This window comes from Artemia franciscana, chromosome 5 (assembly GCF_032884065.1).
Source record: "Artemia franciscana chromosome 5, ASM3288406v1, whole genome shotgun sequence".
NCBI lineage: Eukaryota > Metazoa > Arthropoda > Branchiopoda > Anostraca > Artemiidae > Artemia > Artemia franciscana.
In genome coordinates, this window is record NC_088867.1 from 47,451,507 (window position 1) to 47,476,270 (window position 24,764).

Consider the following 24,764-nt stretch of genomic DNA (forward strand, 5'->3'; position numbering starts at 1 on the left):
TTTGTAAAAATGTCTATTCGTTTTAAGTTTTGACGTTGCTCCTTATTTTCAGCTGAATTTTTTTTTTTTAATCTAACTATCTAAGGGATATAGTAAGACCAAACCTAGATTAAAGTAAATGCTCTAACCATGCTAATATATTGGGTGGTTCCGAGCACAAGGCCTAAAGAACTAGGAGAAAATATTCCAAAAATCCAAAATAGCATCCGCTTTTGCACATATTTTTTATGTATCATGAAGTCCATCCCAAACCCAGGGAGTAATGAATATTACTATTAAGGATCTGAGCTGAGCATACATTGAGTTTTAATTTCGGTGAATGGTTTCATTTTCATTAAGTATCGACTGACGCTTCGAAATAAATTTCGCAGTAGGATGAAATGAGAGAGCAACTAGTAAACAGGACCTCTAACAATGCAAAGCTATGTCGCGAACACTCCGAGGCAACAAGTGGAAGGACTTATTAACTGAAAGACTATTAACCTAAACTAAGAACTTAGACTGTCGAATAAAAGTTAAAAAAAAGACTATGCCAACTAAAAAAGGAAAAGAAAGAGCAAAAGGCTACAATTGCGAATATTATTTTCTAACAAACAAACCGAGGTGGTTTTCTTCATTTTTCGCATTGAAGAACGGATGTTAATTACTGCCTAATTGGATTATAAGCTGAATATTTGGTTACTTTATTCTACTTTTATAAAAAATCCAGTTTCTTTCTTCTCTGGATCTTCTTCTCTCAAAGTCGGCTTTTTTTGTCTTCTATATAAGTCTTTCTTTTGCGGACACAGGGCACTTTCCCACTCATAATGGCGAAATATTCGCCATACTGAATTCTTCCTTTGAACTTTACAGGCCTAAACCGTTTTAAAATTACAAAGCAATTTTTATATCTTAAATATGTAGCCGGTTTACACCCCTCCCCGAAAAATGCTTCCTGAAGAAAATTCCCCTTCGCAAAACACTCCTTAATTTTCTAAGTTCAAAACTACCACAAATAACCATCAAAAATTCATTAAACCCAAAAGGTACAAAAATTAAAATAAATAAACGAGTCAAACTCAAAACGAGCAAAATTAACACGAGTAGGGCTGACAACCCCCATGCCTTCTCAAGACCAGAACATAATTTGCACTTTATTATATCTAAAACCTCTTGAATCATACATTAAGAAAAGAAACATTCTAAGCAGCTTTCAGATAAAGCAGCATTTTCTTCATATTATGTTCATAATTCACCATTTTCTTTGTTATCTTAGATTTCATAGACTAATAAAAATTAAATAGTGCATTAGTTTTCACTTTCTCTATCAGAAAAGAAAACGAACATTAATAACCCAATTAGTTCACTCAAGAGTAAACATATAGATTGTGTCGTCTAATTATTATCTAATCAATCATCCGATGTCTATGTGGAATTCCTTTCACAATCAATACCAGTGTCTTCTTGGCAAAATAAAAATAAAACTATCATCTTGACCTTGAATAAAAAAACAAAACAAAAAAAAACAAAAAAACAAAAAACAAAAAAAAAACTTTTTTTCATTATGTGGGTATCGCAAGCAAGGGGCGAAATTTTGTTCTATGAAGAAGCTGAGAGATTTTAATTAATTTCATCTAGTTTTCACTAGCTTTTCTTTAGTAGATTTTTTGGGGGAGAAAACAGTCACTAAAGTGAAAACAATCACAAATAAATACTTTAAGGCCGTGATAAAGTGAACTGATGGAACTCGAAAATCCCATGTTAAAATTGAAAAATTATATTTAAAAAGTACTCAAGTATTCATTGTTGGAAGATACCGTTTTTAAGATCAGGCCGTAGCTTCCTAAAGATGCTACAAAATGTTTGCTAGGTTTTTGCTCTATTTCCTCTAATTGCTTAGAAATCTTAGAAAATGTCTAGCTCTTTTTCACAAGTGTACTCTATGAAGGATATTGCTTTTAGAACAAAATCGGTACTGTCATGAGCAGAAGACAATAACCTGTAAGATGATTGCAACCATTTTTCGATATATTTTCCAGTTTTCGAACAGTTCCATAGAATATTTTCAGCTACCGAAATTTTTACAAGTTTTTGCCAGAAAGAATCGTTTCAGATCCCCTTAGAGACCAAATTGACAAGCAGGTATGATTAACCTGATATTTCCGCCAATGAATAAATGCTATTTGAAGAGTTTTTGATAATCGCCAGTGTCTAGAGAATTAAGAGACAGAAGGTAACTATTTTCCTGTGAATTCAGATTAAATCAGGCTTGCAACCTATATGAAACGTTTCTGCAAAGTATTCTGCAATGTATATCCCTATTGAACTCGATTCAAATTTCAACTTTTTGAAAAAGAAAAAAAATCTAACAAAATTAAAAAAAAAATTAAAACTAATTTTTTTTTCGATTTTGGAGACTGAGTATCTATTAAACTCAGTAATTGGTCCTTCACCTCCGAAATTACACCCAAACACTAGTGATTTCCATTTACTAGCCTCCAGAATGATTTCGTACATGCCATCTAAAAGAGAGGTATACGAATTATAATTCTGTTGATTAAACCCTGGCTGAAACCTAAAAAAAATTCTGGCAAGAAGTTTTATTAAAATTTTTGTTTCAATTTAATGTCTCTTTAATTTGACTTAAATTTTGGATTTTTATTCAAGGATCTTCACAAAGCACATTTTTTCTTCTGATGAAGTAAATAAATTATATTATTTGGTTTGGCTTTACAAATAAAAATAAATATTCGCTAATTAATAAATAAGCAAACATAAAGAAGATACAAAGAACATGAAGACATTAAAGCGTATCGGGTTTTTAAAGTGACGAGTATAGTTTACTCCACTTTTCGTTTAAAATGAAAACAAAAAAATAAACATTAATAAATCCAATTAGAACAGCAGTAAGAGAGGAAAGAAAAAAAAACCCTCTCTCAGATAATAGTTCAAATATAATTCTAAGAAAACTTTGAGAATAGTAGCTACCCTAAAATGTGTCTCTTGTAATTTTAGCCCTCCCTCAGGATAAAGACTTTGACCCTCCTCCAAAAATAGAAAGAAAAATAAGAAAGAACAATAAATAAAGTCGAACGTGAGTGTGCTTATGAGTTCAGTTATAATCTCTGGAGTTCATATCCACAATTACACAGTAGAACTGTGGAGTAGAGCTTAATTCATCTTTTCATAATGTGATTTATTAATAAATTGTTTTAAGCTGGTTTTTTTTTGCAAAAAAATAGTTATATTTGCTAAAAGGAAAACGAACATTCATAATTGCACAACAGCTCCGTATACTATACATAGTATTGATAAGAGTGACAGAAAAGAAACTATCCATAATTAACAAAAAAGTACAAGAAAAAAAAATTCAACAAACAAAGAAAAATAAAATAAGGAGAAACAAGGTTTGAAACCAAATAGAGAATGGAATGAAAAATTGCATGGATATATCAAGAGATTCCTAAGGGGCCATGGAGGATCCTAGAGAAGTCCTGAAGGATGAGATTTCACGAGCCTCTCTTTCAACTTTATAACTGTAATCTGCTAACCACACCACAGCGCTATCAAAACAATTCCAGCATTTAAATCAATATTATGATTAAATCCTTTACCTATGGATTTGTCCATTATTGTGAAAATATTCGAGACCTTTGAGAACTTCTTTTAGGATTGCTGCAATGGTGGCCTCATCAAAAACACCATTCCGACAGTCGCTAGTCTTCATTCGATACTTAATCAAGTCCAAAAGGGAGCCGCCAGCAAGCAACTTTAACACAAGCCATAGTTCATCCTTGACAACGAAACTTGTATAATAGTTAACCACGTTCTCATGATTGCAAGAGCTCATTGCTTGTATCTCTTTCTGAAATTCAAAGAGGAAAGTTAGCCGCTGGACAAGATCAAAGAATCAGATCGTCGGTACTTTATCATGGTTCATATTAGAACAAATTTGTCCAAAAACAACACCTTATACTGGTGTATCCCATATGTGACGTATATTACGTTGATAAACCCTGATGAGCGACCCTTTGTTCCCGTGCCCAAGGATTTGCCAATTCGATCCGAGTATGAAGGCAAAAAAAAAAAAAAAAAACGCAAAACGACCAACAAATACATAAAATCTTTTTCTTTTTATTCAACCCAGATCTTTTTCTTCCAATTCAACCAAATTCAACCAGATTCAACCCTTTTCTCTTTTTAATGTAAAAAGTTAAAAAGAACAATATAAAACAAGAAATGAAGCTATTCTATTAATAAATTATGAAGTCTCAAATAAATACGAGCAACTAAGTAGCGTAGCCCTCTATATTCTAAAATGAAATAAAGAAAGAAAGAAAAATGATTGACAGCGGAGAAAAAATAACATTTTTATGACACTTTTTTTTTCTAGACAGAGCACATACATCAAACAAACAATGAACCCAAAAAAAGACCAGAACTTCACTCAGCTTGCTTTGTTTCTGATTAACTGCAGGAGCTAAAGGTTTACAGTAAAATTGAGCAGGAAAGGAGGGAAAATGCCAGACGAGGGTAAGGCGACCTCTCCTTCGTTCCCCAGATAGGTTCCAAGAACATTCCTGGAAAACAGAATCTCCTCCATCCACCAGGAAGAATCCTCGGAGGGAAATTTTAATATTACTTTTGGAAATCTGAAAATCTTGATAAGTTTTAGAAGTCAGGTGTTACTTCTAGATCCCTCCAGGATATTTCTTTAAGCAGAGCAATGACACGAATAAGCTTCAAACTGGAGGTTTGCGGCAGCAGAACTAGGCAAATTTACAAAGCCTAATAGTTAAACGTCGAGTGATGTTTAATTTAGGAAATCATTTTTTTCCAAAGGAATTTTTATATGATTGTTGCAAGAACATTCGTGGGGATTTTGTTGCACTGCGTTTCCCCAACTCTTGCTTGTTTGATTTCTTCTTGGGAGTATGAAGCCAAGAGGGGGAGCATGAATTGGGAAATCTTAAGGAATAACTTTATTGGCCAATTGTATACCACTGAGGCTCCAAAACAACTATTAATATTAAGAAGAAAGCAAAGAATTTGATCATGCGTCCAGTTATCGATTCGACCGCATTAACGTTCGGGGAGATTTTCTAGAAAATGTTTAGGAAATTAACCACGTTTAAAGTCATATGAAAACTAGAGAAATCCTTTTATTCCTTTATTTACTGACAGTCAAGACAGAATACAGTTCAATCAAAATAATTTGAAAAATATAATTTTGCAAATAAAATTTATATGATGAATCTTGAAATGGTAAAGAAGTAAATATGAAAGTAAGATAAATATAAAGAAAATATGAAAGAAATAAATCTTTAAATAATGGGTCTCAACATGTCTACTGCCACGGTGTGCGGCAAGTGGTAAAGAAAAGAAGAAGATGAAGAAACCAAAGAATAGATAGATAGATAGATAAATAAGCGTTCTTAAAGCCAAATATACAGCCATGAACACCGTACAATAACATAAACGAAAGACACAAATAACATAAACTTCGATCAGAAACCATCATAAAACGCTTAAATTAACCTAACTGCATGAACCTAATATCAGTACTTAATATTTGAAAAAAAGGTCATTGAAAAGAGCGCTTAACACTCGGAAAAAGACATAAATATAACATTACAAATGATTTATACTGATAGTTTTTTTCTTTATTTATTATTATTTTTTTTTATTTAACAAAATTTCCAGATACCTTGCAACTCTACAAATAAACTGAGGCGACGTACTATTTAAGACACCTAGAAGTATCAACTTATTATTTCCAAATATTCCTTCCATTATCGTAGAGAGCCTCGGGCACCGGCTTAACCAATGCACTAAATAATCTTCTTTAACTCTGAAAAGCGGGCAAGTATATCTGTCTTCATTGGAACATCTTTCTTTTGAATATTTTATAAATCTTGCACTAGTTGGCAGGCAGCTAGCCCTGAACTGCATCCACAACGTCAAATATCTAGCTGGTAAATTCAGCTTAAAGTAGAACTCCTGCCCATAAACCACCCTAACCTCCTTATAAAACTTTAATGTTTTTTTTTATCTCCTCACTCCATTTTTGAATCATTTGATTTTCTAGTACTGTATTAATCTCATTCTTTCAATTTGAATTTATATCCGTTGGTCCTCTACCTTCATTCCAAACAAAGGAAAACCCTGTTTTGTCTAAAATGTCTTATTTTTAGTGGTCATGATCTTTTTTTCCCTGCGAGAGTAAATCTTCATAAGCTGCCTTAAGCAACCTGTCACTCGGTAACTGGACGACTTTCAACCAAAATTTAATCATTGAGACTAGTCTGGAATCTATTAGTGGCCATATACCTAGATCACCATTTAAAAACTGGGAATGAGTTGTTCTATGCAGCCCCAAACAATCTCTTAAAGTACACTAACTGGATACTCTTTATCTGAGTCGCTCTCTCATGCCCCCAAATCATATGCTCCGTAATGTAGAATGGGCATTATTCTCGATAAAAAAGACCCTTTTACAAACTTTTTATTCCCATTACATTATTCCGGAAAATTGTAAACATTGCTGCTCTTCCCCGGTTTAACGTTTCCTTTATATGAGAATTCCATTTTCACTTTAAAAAATATATCCAAGATACTTAATTTTATCCACAACTTGTATCTCCTCCCCCTTAAACCATAATTTACTTTCACATTTATCATTCCTCTTGTTAAATGTAATCACTTTTGATTTCAGAACATTTACCTGCAGGCACTTCATCTTTAGATAATCAAAACAAAGTAAAAAGTATAAAACAAAATTGGATGAGAAGGAAAAATCAAACTAAAAACTTCATCAAAAAACTACCCAAGTAAAATTTAACGATCAAAGTAGCCTCTCAACAGCACAAAAGCAACGTAATTTGTGTGCTTCTTCTGAGCTGTTGAGGAGTATATCACTATATGTTATATTGTACCTCTTTGGTTTTTACATTGAGTTGTAATTGTATAGATTAGCTTCATTTCTTGTTCTCATTTCCACTCCTTCTCTTCTTAAAATTGTTTTAGATTCAAGGGTAGAAATTTCTAAGATTTTAAAAAACTACTTCTATATATTTTTGTTGAAAAACTGAAAGAAAGAAAAACAAACTAAAATCCGCCATAATTTTCCGATGATATATTGCAACCCCCTATTTTTTTTCAATTTACGCCCCTTACTCAATATAGTTCAGAATGCACAAGATATAGGACAAACAGCGCAACTGAGTTTAATTTTATTCATTTCATTAGAGACATTTAATCTTTGCTATAGAAATCTGGCAGCATTTTTCCAGGACTCCAATACCTATTTGAGCTGAATATACATCTAAGACTCAATATAAAATCAAACGTTGTTATTATACTCCTTCCTGTATTTTTTTTAACCATTCACGTTTTTTATTTTCAAGAAATTATGATGAACTACCCTCGAAACGTTACCTGCCTCTTCTTATATTTAAAATATTTTTTTGGATGGTTGTTATCAATCATATAATAGAGATGGATAACTAAAGAACTGGCTTGCTTTGCTTTAAAAACTTTAGGAAACCTTCCCTAGTTGCATGGTAGAAAAATACCATGGTGCTTCCAAATAGCGTCAATGGACAAGGCATCTTCCTACTTTTTTGTTTATTCAGACAAAAAATGAATTTTCTTGGTAAATTTTTGTATTTTCATAAAAAAAAAAATATAGAAAAGACAACAAAATTGCCATATCCTAGATTTGAAAACACATTTTGCCCCTATCCCCTACATTTTCGTTATCTGATGCCACTGCACACAACGAAAACATTTTTCTGAAATCTAGTATACAACGTCTATGGGAAACCAACAAGAGATTCTTGAGGCAACGATTCTTACGAAAGATATATCTAATTCTTCCAAATTTCAGCCTAACAATAAAAGTAAACTTCAAAACATAGTTCTTACGGAAAAATAAATCAATCGAGGTTCAGCATTTTCGTGTAAGGATTATTTGTAGTTAATTAAAAAACAATGGTTTTAAGAGAAATAATTAGCTTTACAGAAAGATTTTGGTTAAGCAATCTCAGTGACGCAAGCATGGGTCCATATTTACGCAATATCCAGCTGAAAGCAATAAGTCATAGTGCCATTAGATATTTGTGCAGCATTGCAAGAAATCAAAAGAATGTTCTACGTTGTTTTTTCTTTTAAGATAACACTAATTTCACAAATCAGATTAAATATTGACGCCAAAATTAGTCGTAAAATGAAAGCAGACATATTTCTTTTCTATCCATTCATCAAAATGTCACACGAGATGAAACAGCATTTTTTTTTAGGAAAAATATTAGCAACTACATGGCACTTATGACTATGCACTATACAGCACTTGGGTAAAACCTTTCCTAAACCCTATAATAAAAATGATCTATCCTTCATCTACCACAATTTTATTTGTCAACCAATACGGGCATCCTCCCCCTCTCCTCGAACCTTGTTTACACAGGGTTTGGCACATCCGAAATTCACCATCAGTTTGAACCAGAACTGCTTCGGAAGCTCCCTTTGGTCCGGGGAAAATTTGCTAATGGGCCATTTGTCTTTGGGACTATCAGCTGGCACTGAGACTCGCAAAATGACAGTTTTGGTATCGAACATCTTTTAAGTATCAAGCATAATGTATATGAAATCGAATTGTTTCATTAAAAATTTACACAACCGTACACATATCTAAAAATAGTAAAGTCAATACCCAAAATCCACAGTTTACACAAAATTTTCTTAAATTCTCAGTTAATGTGTTTGGGCGGTTAAGCTACTCTCTTCGTGAATACAATCTTCTTTCTCTGGGAAACAAAGTCATGTGCCCTTGCCAAAGTCTAGTTGTTCAAAAATATTTCTTCAGGTCAATAAGAATTAAACAGAGGTAAGTATACTTTGGTTGGAAGGTAAAGAAGGGATTTGCATACCTAACCAAGTTATTTATGTGTATATATATAGCAATAGTGACAGAGTCTGACATCTACTGACATAATTGGCGAATGTCAGTAACTTTCAGCTGTGAAAACAATCATGTGTATTTGCCCAAAGTCTCTCTATCAAGCAAGTATTCCTCATTTTAGTCAATAGGCTTTCAATCTTTACAAAAGAATATGCAGATTCTTTTTTATTTAAGTCTTTCATAGAATAGGCCTAGCGATAAATAAAAGTGACGAGTTTAGATATCTTCAACATAATAAAGGCATACTAATATGTATACACAGGTCCAATCTTTAGAGGGAGGGACCAAAAGATTTTTCTTGTGGGCGAAGGGGAAGGTTGACAAAGGAAAAAAATGTGTATTTTGTGGATGTCAGAGCTAAAAAAAAGGGAGAAAAATTAAGGCTAGAATTGGACCACTAAAGAGAGGAATAAAATTTGATATTAGTTTTTTCTTCCACACCAATCTTTAAAATGATTAGGAAAGGGAATCCACTTGCGGGTAGGTATGACCAAGTTTCAAACCCAATCAACAAAAAAAGATTACATCAATGAATCTTACCAATAACTCCTCCATGGATGTATTCCATTTTTCTAAATTTATCCTTTTGATTGCACACTTTTCATTTCTAGGTTTGCAAATGGCAGAATATACAACAGCAGTTGCTCCAACACCTACAAATTATATATTTGGTCTAAATTAATCATCACACAAGTATTCTGAAAAATCCACAGCCAAATCCAGAAAAAAATAGGCTACTTTTGCTTTGGACCAAGTTGGGTAAAATTCTAGTTAATTAACTTCTTGCTATCTCGGAAAGGGTTTAGGTTAGGAACATGAAACTTTCAGGGATGAATCTACAGACTAAGGTATGTCCCAGGAAGGTATTTTGAAGCAACTAACTCCACTTCTTCTCCCTCTAGAGGGCCCTAACCTTTGATGACCTTTAAAATATGTGTGTTATAAAAGTGAAACCTTGCAAAATAGATCTTCTGCTTAATTAAAGTACAACAAAATTGTTTTCAGCTTCATAACTTTGCTTAATTCCATTTTATAAGATTTTAAAGATATGCAAATACGTCTCCTAAATTTTGAAAAAAAAAACATTGATATGGCTCAAAATTCTACTCAAATAACAGGAATTGCATTTTCAGAACTAAAGGCAGAGAAAAGGCAACTAGTAACTGAAAATTAAGGTAAAATGTTTTTTGTCAAAATTTCAATAGGCATAGACCTGTCATGTAGGCAAATTTCAGGGCCCTCTAGAGGGAGAAGGAGTGGAGGTAGGCACTTCAAAATACCTTCCCGGGACATACTTTAGCCTGTAGACCCATCCCTGAAAGTTTCATTTTCCTAACCTAAATCCTTTCCGAGATAGCAAGAAGTCAATTAACTAGAATTTTACCCCAAGTTGCAAGTTTTTGCATATAAAATCCATTAAAGTACAAAAAAAATATCTGGTTTTGAAAAGTATTATACACAAATTGTAAGAACAGAACAACAACCTCTAAAAACAGCAATTTGTCAGACCATTATGACCCTTCAATTATAGCCCTTGAGTCTTTAAGAGGGCTTGTTCTCACTGTTGCTGGATATCTATTCATACTTGAACATGCTTAATGAAACTGGGGTATCATTTGTGCATCATAAAATTATGTTCTAATCGCCCTAAAATGCAACCAGTAACTAACTAAAGCCATATTCTCACTTTGGCGTCTTACTGACAAACTGGAAAGCAAATCAACCAATGACAATGCATGAAAACTACTTTTTCAATTCAACATATTAATACAGGGTTTCCATTAGGCTGATGTATTTGGTGTTTGTCTCTGAAAATACCAAATTAAAACATGGGTTAAAAACAACAGGCTATCTTGTCAGCTACATAGGGAAAAACGTTTTCATAGACTTTTCATATGTTTGATAATAATTATCTATGACTGAATAATAAGGCATAGTTAGGGAGGCTTTGATCAACTAAAAATTGCATTTTCCTTGGGAGATCCAGCAAATTTTCCAATTTTGCAGCCTATTTCAAATTTTGAAATACCTACCAAATACCATACGTCAATTTTGCAAATATTGCTTTTAATTCTTTAGTTGAAATATTTATTATTTTTTACACAGCTAGCAGTAGCAATTATGATTATTGGAAAAACGTGATTTTTGGTTTAGAATTACACTCTGAACTAAGCACTATAATAAAAAAGGAATAGTCAACACTGTTTCTGAATACAATGAACAATATCCCAGTCCCCCTCCTAATGAAGTCAAATAGAGCCCTAGCCTACACACAGAACATTAACCATTTTTTGCTGCTTTTAATTTGGCATTATTTTGTATTATTAACTAAATTCTGATGAGAAATCAGTAAAACAAAATACAAACTAATAGATTACCAAAATTTTGTAAAGATGCTATTTTTATAGTTCTTTCCTGAGAAGAAAGAACTATAATAACAAAAGAATGTTACCATTAAACCTCTATATCAATACCCTTAAAGATATCAAACATAGAAATAACAGATAATGATATAGGTGAATAAATAAATCTTAAAACAAATAAAGAATTAAAACAAATGTTCAAGTCAAACTTAAAACAAACAAAAACTATTACAAACGGGAGTTTGGCAACTGCCCCTTTCCCCCTCCCCTAACTGTAAAGTTCTGAAGCCTATTGTGTCATTTGTATTTTCTTTAGAACTATATGTATTTTGAAGAGCCTGCTTTAGCTTCACAAAACATTGACAACAAACAAAAGATAAATCACTACAATAATCAAGATAACTGGAAAGAACTGATGAAAATAAATTAGATATTTAATGTATAATGATAATAATTTCCAGAAATGTTGGCAATTCTTTATTTAATTGTATTCTGATTTCTTTTCCCAACAAATGAAAAAATACCTTTGAAACATTTTGTTTTCAGTAAAGTGCAAATAATGCAACAGGCTTTAACTTTTATGGTCAGGGGAAGTAGCAAAACTCATGTTTGCAGTGTTTTTTGTTTGTTTTAAGTTTGACTTGAATATTCATTTTAATTTTCCCATATTTTAAGACTTATTTATTCACCTATATCAGAGACTATTATATTTATGTTTAATCTTTTACTCTCTATTTGTTTTCAGTTTCAATTCTTCTTTAACTGTAATTTCTGGTTGTTTTCTGTTTGACTTATATTTCAACATCCCATCACCAGTATCCCTCAAAGCTTGAATTCAACTCAAACTTTTGATTGAGTACAACACCCTCCTCAATATTCTCTGGAAGTTTCAGCTTAATGCTATTAACTGTTCCTGAGATAGTGCCTACACCATTTTAACAAACTGGATGTATATAGTATCTTTTGATTAGGTTCAATATCCCCTAACAGTTTCAACCAAATACCATTTACTTATCCCAAGATATTACACATATGGCCTCTTGACAACTGCAATGCACATAGCTGAATTTTGATTTTAAGATCAATATCCCTTTTAGCCATCTCAGAAAGCTTGAACTTAATACCCTTACCTATTCCTGAGACATTGATGACATGCTATTTTGACAACCAAAATGCATATAGTGTCTTTTGATTCAGTTCAATGTCCTAATCATCATTTCCTGAAATTTCCAAATTACTAATCTTAGCTGTTCCTGAGATATTCCAACTATGTCCATTAATAGCTTTTTACACATAATGTCTAAGTTCGACATCTTCCTCAAGATTATCTGAATGTTTCATCTTGATACTCTTCCCTAACTGTTATTGGAACATTGAAGATATGCTGTCTTGGCAACCTGGATACACCTAATGCCCTTAGAATTAATTAGCACCCCCTCAATATTCCTTGAAATTTTCAACTTAAATTACCTTTACAATTTGTGAGATAGGGCAGATAAGCCCTTTTGAAAATCTGAATGCACTTTGCCATTTTGACAAAAGAGAGAGAGAAAGGTTTATTTAAACAACAATCATAGCTCAAAAGGCTAATTTGATGTTGAAATACAAAACATGGTATTATGGACTATTATATAATGAGGTAAACAAAATGGACAAAAGAGTTGTGGTAGTGTTTGTCCAAGCACACACAGGCACAAGTTTTAGCTTATGTCTCATACAGCTGACTGTTGGGGCTTCTGAGGGTAAAATGTCAGGGTGAGCAGGATTACACAGCAGCATTTTGCCAAACCACATGATAAGGTCATCCAAAAGGAGTGCTAAACTTTGGAGTTCAAGGGTTACTAGGGCATCATGGTAGGAAATGTCTTTATTACTCAGGATGATCCTAGTTGCCCACTTTTGGACTGACTCCAGTTCCTGTGCTGGATAGGCAGTTCTTAATACTGACAGGCCCCAGACAAGACAGGCATATTCAAATATGGGGTGTATGTAGCAGAGGTATGCCTGAAGAATACTGTGGGCATTGCACTCTTTTGATTTAGTTTAATGGTTCTAGTTATATTAGTGAAAGTTACAGTAGTATTTGTAGTCACAGACATAAGTAGTAGCAGGCACAGTCATGAGCTGTTGGATTTTTAGTTGTAAGTTGTTATACTCTTATTTGCAAGTAGTTGCATTCACACTTCCAAGCACCTGCAGTAGCAGTGAATTCATGTTTGTATCTGCAGTTACAAGTAGTTGTAGTTGCAATTAGTCAAACTTACAAGTAGTTATAGTCATAAATAGCCAAAGTTATAGTCAGGGTAAAAGTAGCAATGAGACTCCTGAAAGTTTCAAGTTAATACCATTAGCCACCCCTTAGATATTGCTGTTATGTCCTTTTGACAACCAGCATACATGTAATATGTGTTGATTGTGTTTGCCATCCCTCTCAAAATGTGGTTAAAGTTTCAACTCAAAACCCTAACCCTATTTGGAAACCCAGGATCAAACATGCCCCCTGTTTCCAATAAATAGCCTTATATGTTAACAATGTGAACCATGCTTAACTTACAGCCCTTACCCTGGTAACCCATAGCTATTAAACCGTTTGACTACTTTGAACAAAATGGCTATTTTAAAATTTCATTGGATATCTTTGGAGAAAAGGGGGCATAGGAGAGGGGATGGTTGCCATCTAATCAGTTTTGATTCTTAGATAAGGCGCAAGAACTTTTAACTTCCTAGAAAATGATCCCCCTCCAAAGCTTATACAACTACCACCTCTATTTGAGGTGACACTGGAAGGAAAAGGATAAGAAAATATTGAAGCCTTGTGGCTCTTTACTACATGCACAGACACATAACTGAACTACTTTAGACAGTTCAGTTATGACAGTGAGTAGTTCAGTACTATAGACAGCATAACTGAAAGACAGCAAGAAGCTCTCTTACTAAAACTTACCAATTTGGGGTAGGGTAGGATACCCAGTAGTTGGCCAGCTAATCCACTCTCTAATACCTGAATCATTGTAAAATCTCTATTATACTACCTAGAAAGTGGATTATTTCACCATTGCATGTATCAAAATCCTCTTAACAAGTATGTGATTAGCTTGAATATTTTACCCTGATACAACACTCTCCATTTCAAATATACTGATAGACAACAGTGGAGTCTAATCCTGGATGATACTGTCTAAATTTTGATACAGGATATTATAGAGGTAATTTTGTGTAAATTCAAATGTTTAAAAACCAAATGTTATCCAAGATTGGTGGCAGTCAATCCCAACTAGCCTAGTCCTAACCATCAATCAATCATAACTGTCTAACCCTATACACATAATTTCCAAGATTAGGAGCCTACAGTCTACATATGATACTTTTTAATCAGAATATCTGGCCAAGTACTGGGGTCTTACCTAATATATTTTTAACATTAGGTGGTAAAGTAAACCAAAGCAACCTTAGCAATATTATATGTAAGGATTTGAGAATGTTTCACAGTAGTTCCTAGAATTTTAAAGTGTTTCTAGTAAATATATACAAGATTCTACAACAGAGGTAAAGAGAAGGTGAGCATACTACCATATGCCTTTTATATGCCCTTTAGAATTATAATAACAATTTTAATTACAAATTCAATTCAAAGAAATGGGTTAAGAAAAGTGGTTAAAACATGAAACAATTATAAATCAATTCTTTCCTAAGTCAAATATTCAATAGATAGTGTACTGAATAAAAATTAACAAATTTGATTAAATTGACAATTAATATGCCTAAATCTTTTATAACTGCTATTTTGAACTATGTTTGATGGTGCTTTCTTTTCTTTGTTAATAGGTTTTTTGGTATAAGCCTAGAACTGGGACTACTGACTGGGAAATACATTAAAATAATTCTCACTTCAGAATATGTAAAAGAAACTATAGTTAACACATCTTGAAGGCATTTCTACTATGCAGTAAAATTCTAGTTTAGCTACTTTTTGCTATTCTGGAAAGCAAAGTTTCCATGTTAACTCTCTTCTGATTTATAAGTTCCAAAAATTTGCCTACTTGACAAGTCTATAAGCTACCTATTGAAATTGTGATAACATAACATTTTACCTTAATTTTCAGTTGAGCAAAGTTGTGAATCTGGCTTTCTTGTAATTTATTTGAGCAGACCTGTTTAGCAAGGTTTAATTTTTCATAACAGAAAGGATTTTAAAGGTCACTGCCCTCTAGGGGGAGATAGAGAAGAGGTAGGTACTTCAAAATACCTTGCCAGGACATACTTTAGTCTGAGACCCATCCCTGAAAGTTTCATTTTCCTGACCTGACCCTCTTCCAAGATAACAAAAAGAAGCTAAACTAGAGTTATACCCACTATACTTTATCTCTCCCTGTAATATCCAAATATATAGCCTAAATTATACACTTTCTATCTGCTTTTCTATTGCTTATTTTGTCCATGTCAATTCAATAATAGGGTAGGTCTATATGGATTGAAACAAGAGTGGTGATGCATTGGAAACATTTTATTTGGGCCTACATCTAGAAGGACAAGTTACAGCGTATTGGACTCTGACTCAATTGTAACAAGCTTACTGAAGACAGGAATAAACTCAAAATCACTCAATTTTTGCCTGAAAATTTTGAACAGATGTACCTATAGGTCTATAGGCTGTCTGTGTCAATCCTATAACAGGGTATATGGGTTGAAACAAGAGTGCATGGAAAACCTATTTTTGGCCTACGTCTAGAAGGACAAATTACAGTGTATTGGACTCTGACTCAACTGTAAGACACTTATTGAACACAAGGGTAACTTCAGAATCACTCAATTTTTCCCTAAAAAATTTGAACAGAGACTTACCTATAGGTTCACCGATTTCATAATGCTCTGGACCATTGGGCCATCCAGTTATTGCATTGGATGAGCTGGCTTCAACCATTGCAGGTCTTTTCACATAAATTCTTTCCTCTTTTGAGATGGATCTCTGGAAGAGCAGTTGCTGCTGATGTTGCCAGTAAATAAATTCTTGAGGCCCTCTAACAGTTATGCTTATTAAAGAGATGTCGTCGTCTGTAGAAGTCGCATGAGAGGTACTTCTTTCTAATTTTGAGCCGCTTGGGTTTGTCTTTATTTCTAAATTAGTGTTGAATTCAGTATGTTTTAAAATTGTTTTTTGGTACAAATTGTACTTCTTAAATGAAAAAAGATTCTAGTACGCCATACATATGAGATGGGATAATAAAGTGAAAATCTCTAAATTATAAAAATATTTTATCAGGTATAAAGATCATTCTTTATTTTTTTTTTATTACTATCTTTTGGAGTCTAGCCAAAAATAAACCTGAGGCTCAATATTGAAATTTGTCTTTCAGATGAACAGGGATCCCACTTATCGGGGGAAGGGGATCTGTTTCATGGTCTCAATTTTTTAATAGGTAAAGGGGCTAACGGAAATAAATTACTAAAAAGCGATCTCAATTGGTAAAACCAAAATTAAGCATTCTTAATATGAAAACTGGCCAGTCGGTAAAATCCATTACCTCCCCCCGCTAATCATTTTGACTAGGGATGCCTCTTAAATAGTCTACTTAGTTGAAATAAAAAAAAAACATAATACCAGCATAAAAATTAAAAAGGTCTCAAACGTTGCTTAAGAAAATTTTATTGCATGAAGATTAAAGTAGGACATTTCCTTGACTCAGAAAAAGGGTTATATTTTCAAATTTTAATTTTGACTAATCTAAAAATAAAAATATAGTCCTTTACAATATACTAGAGAATATACTAGAGATAGCAAATACTAGAGATACAATATATTATAGATGCTTAGAATATACTTCAAAATACACTAAAGATACTAGTGACTCAAATGAATTTCACTCACACCTACTAGAGCAAGTTGACGATTTAGAAATTCTAATTTCCAATAAATTGAGTCCTCTCTAAAGTTTATACGAGCATCTTTTCTATAAGAAACACATATGCCCCCAGAGCATAACTTTCAATGCCTACCCCTGTCCTGGGGGGTTTTGTCGACCCAAGAGATCTTATTATCTGATGTTTGAACTATTTTACCTGAATGAAAGTTTTAAAACTTTTATCAGATGAGTTTGGAGAAAAAAGGCATGGAGGGATTTGTTGCCTTCTGATCTCTTTTGACTCTTAAAAATGAACTATAAGTTTCAAAATACCATCAAACGAGCCCTCTCTGAAGTCTATACGAGCATCTTTTCTATAGGAACCATATATGCCCCCAGGGCATAGCTTAGTGCGCCATTCCCTGGGCCTTAGAGGTTTTTTTTTACCCGGAGTTTTAACTATCTGATATTTGAACTATTTTTAACAAAACAGCTATCTCAAAATTTTTATCAGATGAATTTGGGGGGAAAGGGCGTATGGGGGGGGGGGCAGTTGCCCTCTGATCTCTTTTGACTCTTAAAAAGTAAACCTGAATTTTCAATTTCGAATCAAAAAATCCATCTCTGAAATTTATACGAGCATCCCTTCTATAAGAACCATACAAACCTACAGGGCATAACTTACAACTCCTGCCCCCAGACCCTGTGGGGCTCTGTAGGTACTGATATACTTACCACTGATTAATAATAACAAATATGTTACTAATTAGTAACATAGGTATTAATTAGTACCAATTGACACTAATATAAATGTAAAAATAAATCTTAAAAAGAGTGAAACTTAAATTGAATATGCAAATCAAGCTTGGAACGAACAAAAATCACTGCAAACAAGAGTTTGGGTTAATGAAAGGTAAAAATCGCGGAAAAGTTCTAGAATGCGTTAGAAATTTCAACTCACGCCAATAAATGTCAGTACACAAGAGTTCAGGTAATCTCATTATAGTAATCAAAGTTTCAATACAAATTGACTTTAGTATATGCAAACTTATTTTGAATTTTGATTTGGATTAGCCTTCTGCTAAACCAAAACTAATTTCTCCCCTTTAAAAGCGTGTATGGAAGAACAAAACGTGAACATGAATAAAATCAAAAATAAATGACATAAAACTATTCGCCACATCAATGTAAAGCTTTAGAAATTAAAAAGAAAAAAGTGACCTAGGAACTCTTAGACAATAGCTATTTTCTATTTCAGAAAGAATTAAAACGATGTATTAGTTTAAAATTCTAAGGAAACACTGTTTAGCAACAAATAAGCAATCATTTACCTGTTTCTGTAAGACGGAAAGATTATATCCCTGTTTTTACATAATGAGTTAAATATTTGCATAATACAACGTTGTTACGCATATCCTAGTTCGAAGTAATCCTTCATAGTAAAAACGTACAAAAGGAAGTAAACAGCCAAAAACAGGATTTCCCAAAACAACAAGAGCTAAGAGCTCATATGGCACTTCTGACGAGGCGAGAAGAGCTAAGAGCCAAGAGATCATATGGTATGAGCTCTAACAAAATTCTATGAATCAATAGATTGATTTAAAAAGGAAAATAAGAGGCTTAATGCCGGTCAAGATTTAAAATAAGAGCTCTGAGTCACAAAGTCCTTCTAAATATCAAAATTCATTAAGATCCGATCACCCGCTCGTAAGTTATAAATACCTAATTTTTTCTAATTTTTCCTCTCCCTTTTGCCCCCCAGATGGTCGAATCTGGGAAAACGACCTTATCAAGTCAAATTGTGCAGCTCCCTGACACGCCTACCAATTTTCATCGCCCTAGCACGTCCAGAAGCACCGAACTCGCCAAATTACTGAACCCCTCCCCCCAACTCCCCCAAAGAGAGCGAATCCAGTACGATTCTGTCAATCACGTATCAAGGACATTTGTTTATTCTATCCACCAAGCTTCATCCCGATTCCTCCACTCCAAGTGTTTTTCCAAGATTTCCCCCTCCAACTCCCCCTAATGTCAAAAGATCTGGTCGGGATTTGAAATAAGAGCTCTGAGACATGAATTCCTTCTAAAAATCAAATTTCATTACGATCCGATCATCTATTCGTAAGATAAAAATGCCCCAATTTTCATGTTTTCCAAGAATTCTGGTTTCCCCCTCCAACCCCCCGAATGTCACAGGATCTGGTCTGAATTTGAGATTAGAACTTTAAAGCACAAGATCCTTCTAAATATCAAATTTCATTAAGATCTGGTCACCCTTTCGTAAGTTACAAATACCTCAATTTTCAAAATTACCCCCCCCCCCTAATTCCACCAAAGAGAGCAGATCCGGTCCAGTTATGTCAGTCACGTATCTTAGACAGGTTTCTATTCTTCCCATCCAGTTTCATCCTGATCTCACCGCTTTAAGTATTTTCTAAGATTTCCGGTCCCAACTGCCCCCCCCCAATTACGCTTGATCCAGTTGAGATTTAAAATAAGATATCTGAGTTACGAGGTCCTTCTAAATATGAAGTTTCATGAAGATCCGATCACTCCTTCGTAAGTTAAAAATACGTCATTTTTTCTTATTTTTCAGAATTACCCCCCCCCCCCCCAATTGAGCGGATCCGTTCCAATTATGTAAATCACGTATGCAAGACTTCTGCTTATTTTTCCAAACAAGTTTCATCCCAATCCCTGCAATCTAAGCGTTTTCCATCATTTTAGGTTTCCCCACCCCAAACTTCCCCCAATGTCACCAGATCCGGTCAGGATTTAAAATAAGAGCTTTGAGACACGATATCCTTCTAAATATCAAATTTCATGGAGATCCAATCACCCGTTCGTAAGTTAAAAATACCTCATTTTTTCTAATTTTTCAGAATTAACCCCCCCCCCCCCAACTACCCCAAACAGAGCGGATCCGTTCTGGTTATGTCAATCATGTATCTAGGACTTGTGTTTTTTTCCACCAAGTTTCATCCCGATCCCTCCACTCTAAGTGTTTTCCAAGTTTTAGGTTTCCCCCTCCCAACTCCCCCCCCAATGTCACCAGATCCAGTCGGGTTTAAAATAAGAGCTCTGAGCCACAATATCCTTCTAAATATGAAATTTCATTGAGATCCGATCACCCGTTCGTAAGTTAAAAATACCTCATTTTTTTAATTTTTCAGAAATACCCCCCCAACTACCCCAAAGAGAGCGGATCCGTTCCGTTTATGTCAATCATCTATCTAGGACTTGTGTTTATTTTTCCCACCATGTTTCATCCCGATCCCTCCACTCTAAGTGTTTTCCAAGTTTTAGGTTTCCCCCTCCCAACTCCCCGCCCCCGTCACCAGATCCGGTCGGGATTTAAAATAATAGCTCTAAGACACGATATCCTTCTAAACATCAAATTTCATTGAGATCCCATCACCCGTTCGTAAGTTGAAAATACCTCATTTTTTCTAATTTTTAAGAATTACTCCCCCCCCCCAACTACCCCAAAGAGAGCGAATCAGTTCTGATTATGTCAATTATGTATCCGGGACTTGCGCTTATTTTTCCCATCAAGTTTCATCCCGATCCCTCCACTCTTGTTTTGGAAGTGTTTTCCAATTTTTTAGGTTTCCCCCCTCCAACTCCCCCCAATGTCATCAGATCCGGTTGGGATTTAAAATAAGAGCTCTGAGACACAATATCATTCCAAACATCAAATTTCATTAAGATCCAATCACCCGCTCAAAAGTTAAAAATACTTCATTTTTTCTATTTTTTGAGGTCAATTTAGAAAAAAGAATTTTTACTTTTGGTAAACTATAAAAAGATGGAATGTATATTTATGGAATAAATTTAGAGTTTAAGTCAGATATTTCAAACTTTTATTGAAATGTTTGATTTTAGAGTTTTATAGACTATAATAGTTAGCTTCGAGATTTGCTTAGTATTTTAAGTTTATATATTAGGTAAAATTTGAATGTAATTAAGTATTTTGAAAGTATGGGGCTTATGATTGCATATGATTTTAGGGAATATAAAAGTAGCATAGTATTTTTTATGAATTTTCAGATTATAGAGTTTAGATTTGAGGTCTTTTTTTAATTTAATTTAAATTAGTTGAATTTATTTTATATATTGAGGGGGATACGATTCACCTGGATTGTGAAATTTTTGATTTTTGGTATTTTTTAAGGATTATTGTAGCTACCAATAACGCAAAGTCCAGCGGGAATAGAATGTGATGAAATAGGTCGTATTAAAAAAATGGTATTATGTCATTTTATTTTATTTGTTCATGTAAATGTAGTGAAAAGTGCTTTAAGGTGCTTTGAGAAAAGTGAAAGTATTTTAAAGTTCAAAAATGTACATGTATTTCAAATTTGTATTTTAATGTTCGGTGTTATAGGCCTTATGAATGGGAGGAGCCTGTGGCGCCATGGGTAGCTAGAAAATGAATTTTGAAGTTTTTGTGTCGTAAACTAACGGATGGGAAATCGTATGAATGGTGAAATTGTCAAAAAAAGAAAAATGTCTTAAGGGAAAAGGTAGATAAAATATATTAGGAGAGAAAAAATTACGTATGTGAGGAATTATAAAGGTAAAAAGCTATGGAGTGCCAAGTAAGAGATAAGATAGATAGGTAGTAAAAAAAGAAAGGTCAAAGGGGCAATACGTTACTCACATTTTGTTTTCCTTCAATTACACTGCCTTACTGATACTCTCTTTTTGAACAACTAGGAACTGATTCGGCAGTAGAATTGGCAGAGTCCAAAAAAAGACTCTCAGTTCCAAATTACAGCCCTCCACCCTTTCAAACACGGCAACCCCCGGCATTACAACGGGGGACACAGGAAAATTAAATTCTTCCAAAAATCCCACCTAATAACAATTAAGAAGAAGAAATGCAAATAAACCACACTTCTACTAGGGACAAGAAACAACTTTTATATTTTAAAGTATTTATTACAGTAAAAATATTATATTAGTTGACTATATAAAGGTTAGAAAAACATTTGAGAAAAATGAACCTTTTTTTGCTCCCACCTCCCGTTCCCCTTTTCTAGTTCCCCTCCTCCCGGCCACTCTGCATAGAACGCTTGAAAGTATAGAACACAAGGCCTTAAGTCCTTGCTTTACATATTTATGCGGTGTAAAAGTCCTTTATAAATAAATATCTCTAATATATGCCTTCTGTCTTATGGTCATTGAAACTTGAGAGGAGAGGGACATGTGATTGAATACTTAAGCTAAAAAAGGAATAATGAGGGCTGCCAGAGGGTGTCGTGTGCCATCCATAGTTTGTCACACTGGCGTGAGTTTCAATGGGGTATCACGTTGGGGTTGGACTGCTAAATTGCAAATCAATGGATTTAAAGCATATTCTTTTCATGAAAATTATCTGAAAAGTCCCTTTAGAATGATGAAGTGTTTTGCGTGCCCGTAGCTTGCCACGGTGACGTGAGTTACTCGGAATAACATGTTTTATAGCTCAAAGTTAAAATGAGAGGGGTTAGTAGAGTTTTTCGGTGAAGGAGGGGCTGAAAACTGACACCCAGTCAAAGAAAGAAGGCATTTTCATTAAGACCTCTCAGAAATATCTCTTGATATGGATTAAATTTATCTCTAATAGCAACCCTCCCCCTCCCAATAGAATTACTTTCTAGGGTGGGCTAGCCATATATTGTCACGGTATGTGAATATGCATGGTCTTGGCACAAAGAAATGTTTTCATTAAAATTTCTCCAAAAGAACCGAATGCAAAAATATGTCTCTTTTTATAACGTTTATGTGTTTTATTTTTTAAAATGTGATTTTAATACTATTAAGGTTTAAATTAATGGAATGTAATAGGAAGGTGCATCTAAGACAGCAGTAGAAACGAGGCATTTGCCTTAGAACCTCTCAGAAATATATCTAAAATGCCTTAAGTTTACTTCTAATAACAACCCCCCCCCCTTCTGGAATTGCTTCTTAGGGCGGGTAGCCGCATATTCCCACGGTGGCGTAAATATACATAGTCTTGGCTCAAAGAAACGTGGCATTTTCATTATAACCTCTCATGAATAATCGAATACAGTAAATGTCTCTGTTTTCTTTGTTTGTGGTTTTCATTTTTCAAAGATTTTGCTAGTATCAAGATATAAATTAATGGAATGTAATAGGCGGATGCATCTAATAGATCAAAAATCAATAATATTCGGATGTTTCCTTGCTCTCAGATGTAAAGGGCTGAAGACATGTGATCCATTTAATCAGTCTAAAAAGGCAACTAGAACTTTTAATTTTTTACGAATGTTTTTAATAGTAAAAGATATACGTGACTTATAAATTAGCTTACGTAACAAACTTTTGTATTCTCTTGCTTTTATTACATATAAGAAGGGGTTCACCCCCTTGTCAGTACCTCACTCTTTACACTAAAGCTTAAATTTTGTCCTAATTCATTAAAAATGACCCCTAAATCACAAAAGCCGTAGAATAAATAGTTGAAATTACTAAAATTACTTTAGCGTAAAGAGCGAGGTATTAGGAGGAGGTGAGCCCCTCATATGCGTAATAATTTCTGTTCGTTTTAAGTTTTAATGCTCATCTTTACTTCCAGTTGAAAAATACTTTTTTATATTTTTTTTTCATTTTTATAAATAATGCTAGAAAATCCAGCGCCCCCTTCATAGAAACTTTCTTTCCCCTATGACAAATTCCTCGATGGAAAGTTCCCCCAACATATCCCACTCTTCTCAACCCTCCCCCAACCAAAAAATCCCCCTGAAAACGTCTGTACACTTCCCAATAACCATTACTATATGTAAGCACTGGTCGAAGTTTGTAACTTGTAGTCCCTCCCACTGGGACTGTGTGGGAGTAAGTTGTCCCCAAAGACATAATTATAAGGTTTTTCGACTGCACTGAAAAAAATGGCTATCTCAGAATTTTGATCCGTTGACTTTGGGAAAATAATTGGTGTGGGAGGGGGCCTAGGGGCCCTCTGATTTTTGGCCACATAAAAAGGGCACTAGAACTTTTCATTTCCGTTAGAATGAGCCCTATCGCAACATTCTAGGACCAATGGGTCGATACAATCACCCCTGGGGGAAAAAACAACAAAAAAACAAACAAATAAACACGCATCCGTGATCTGCCTTCTGGCAAAAAATACAAAATTCCATGTTTTTGTAGATAGGAGCATGAAACTTCTACAACAGGGTTCTCTGGTACGCTGAATCTGATGGTGTAATTTTTGTTAAGATTCTATGACTTTTAGGGGATGTTTCCCTCTATATTCTAAAGGCAAATTTTCTCAGGCTCGCAACTTTTGATGGGTAAGATTCAACTTGATGAAACATATATATTTAAAATCAGCACTAAAATGCAATTCTTTTGATGTAGCTATTGGTATCAAGATTCCATTTTTTAGAGTTTTGGTTACTATTGAGCCGGGTCGCTCCTTACTACAGTTCGTTACCACGAACTGTTTGATTGTTATATTTTCGTCATGGTAAGGCAGTATGGTCTTCGAAGTTATCTATGTTTAAAGTAAAGTCTTTATAATAACTTACCACCGGTTCTAATAACCAAGAGTTCACTGCTGCTTTTACGCAATCGTCATCTTTTAACGGTTGCCACTGAGGTGGCAACCGG

At 34.1% G+C, this 24,764-nt stretch overlaps 1 protein-coding gene across 2 annotated transcripts in view; it reads right to left on the reverse strand.

Moving 5' to 3' along the window:
• The window catches only part of LOC136027508 (serine/threonine-protein kinase OSR1-like), a 92,910-nt gene that overhangs the window by 32,221 nt on the left and 35,925 nt on the right, over positions 1–24,764 (reverse strand). The window contains exons 1-4 of one of the 2 annotated variants that reach the window (XM_065704822.1): positions 18,106–18,203; positions 16,147–16,419; positions 9,482–9,594; positions 3,594–3,844 (exon numbers count right to left, since the gene is read on the reverse strand). In XM_065704822.1, coding sequence (XP_065560894.1) covers positions 3,594–3,844; positions 9,482–9,594; positions 16,147–16,419; positions 18,106–18,145 — 677 coding nt within the window. In that variant the 5' untranslated portion in view covers positions 18,146–18,203. Of the gene's footprint in view, positions 1–3,593; positions 3,845–9,481; positions 9,595–16,146; positions 16,420–18,105; positions 18,204–24,764 lie in introns of those variants that run through there. The other variant, XM_065704823.1, reaches the window with a different exon arrangement.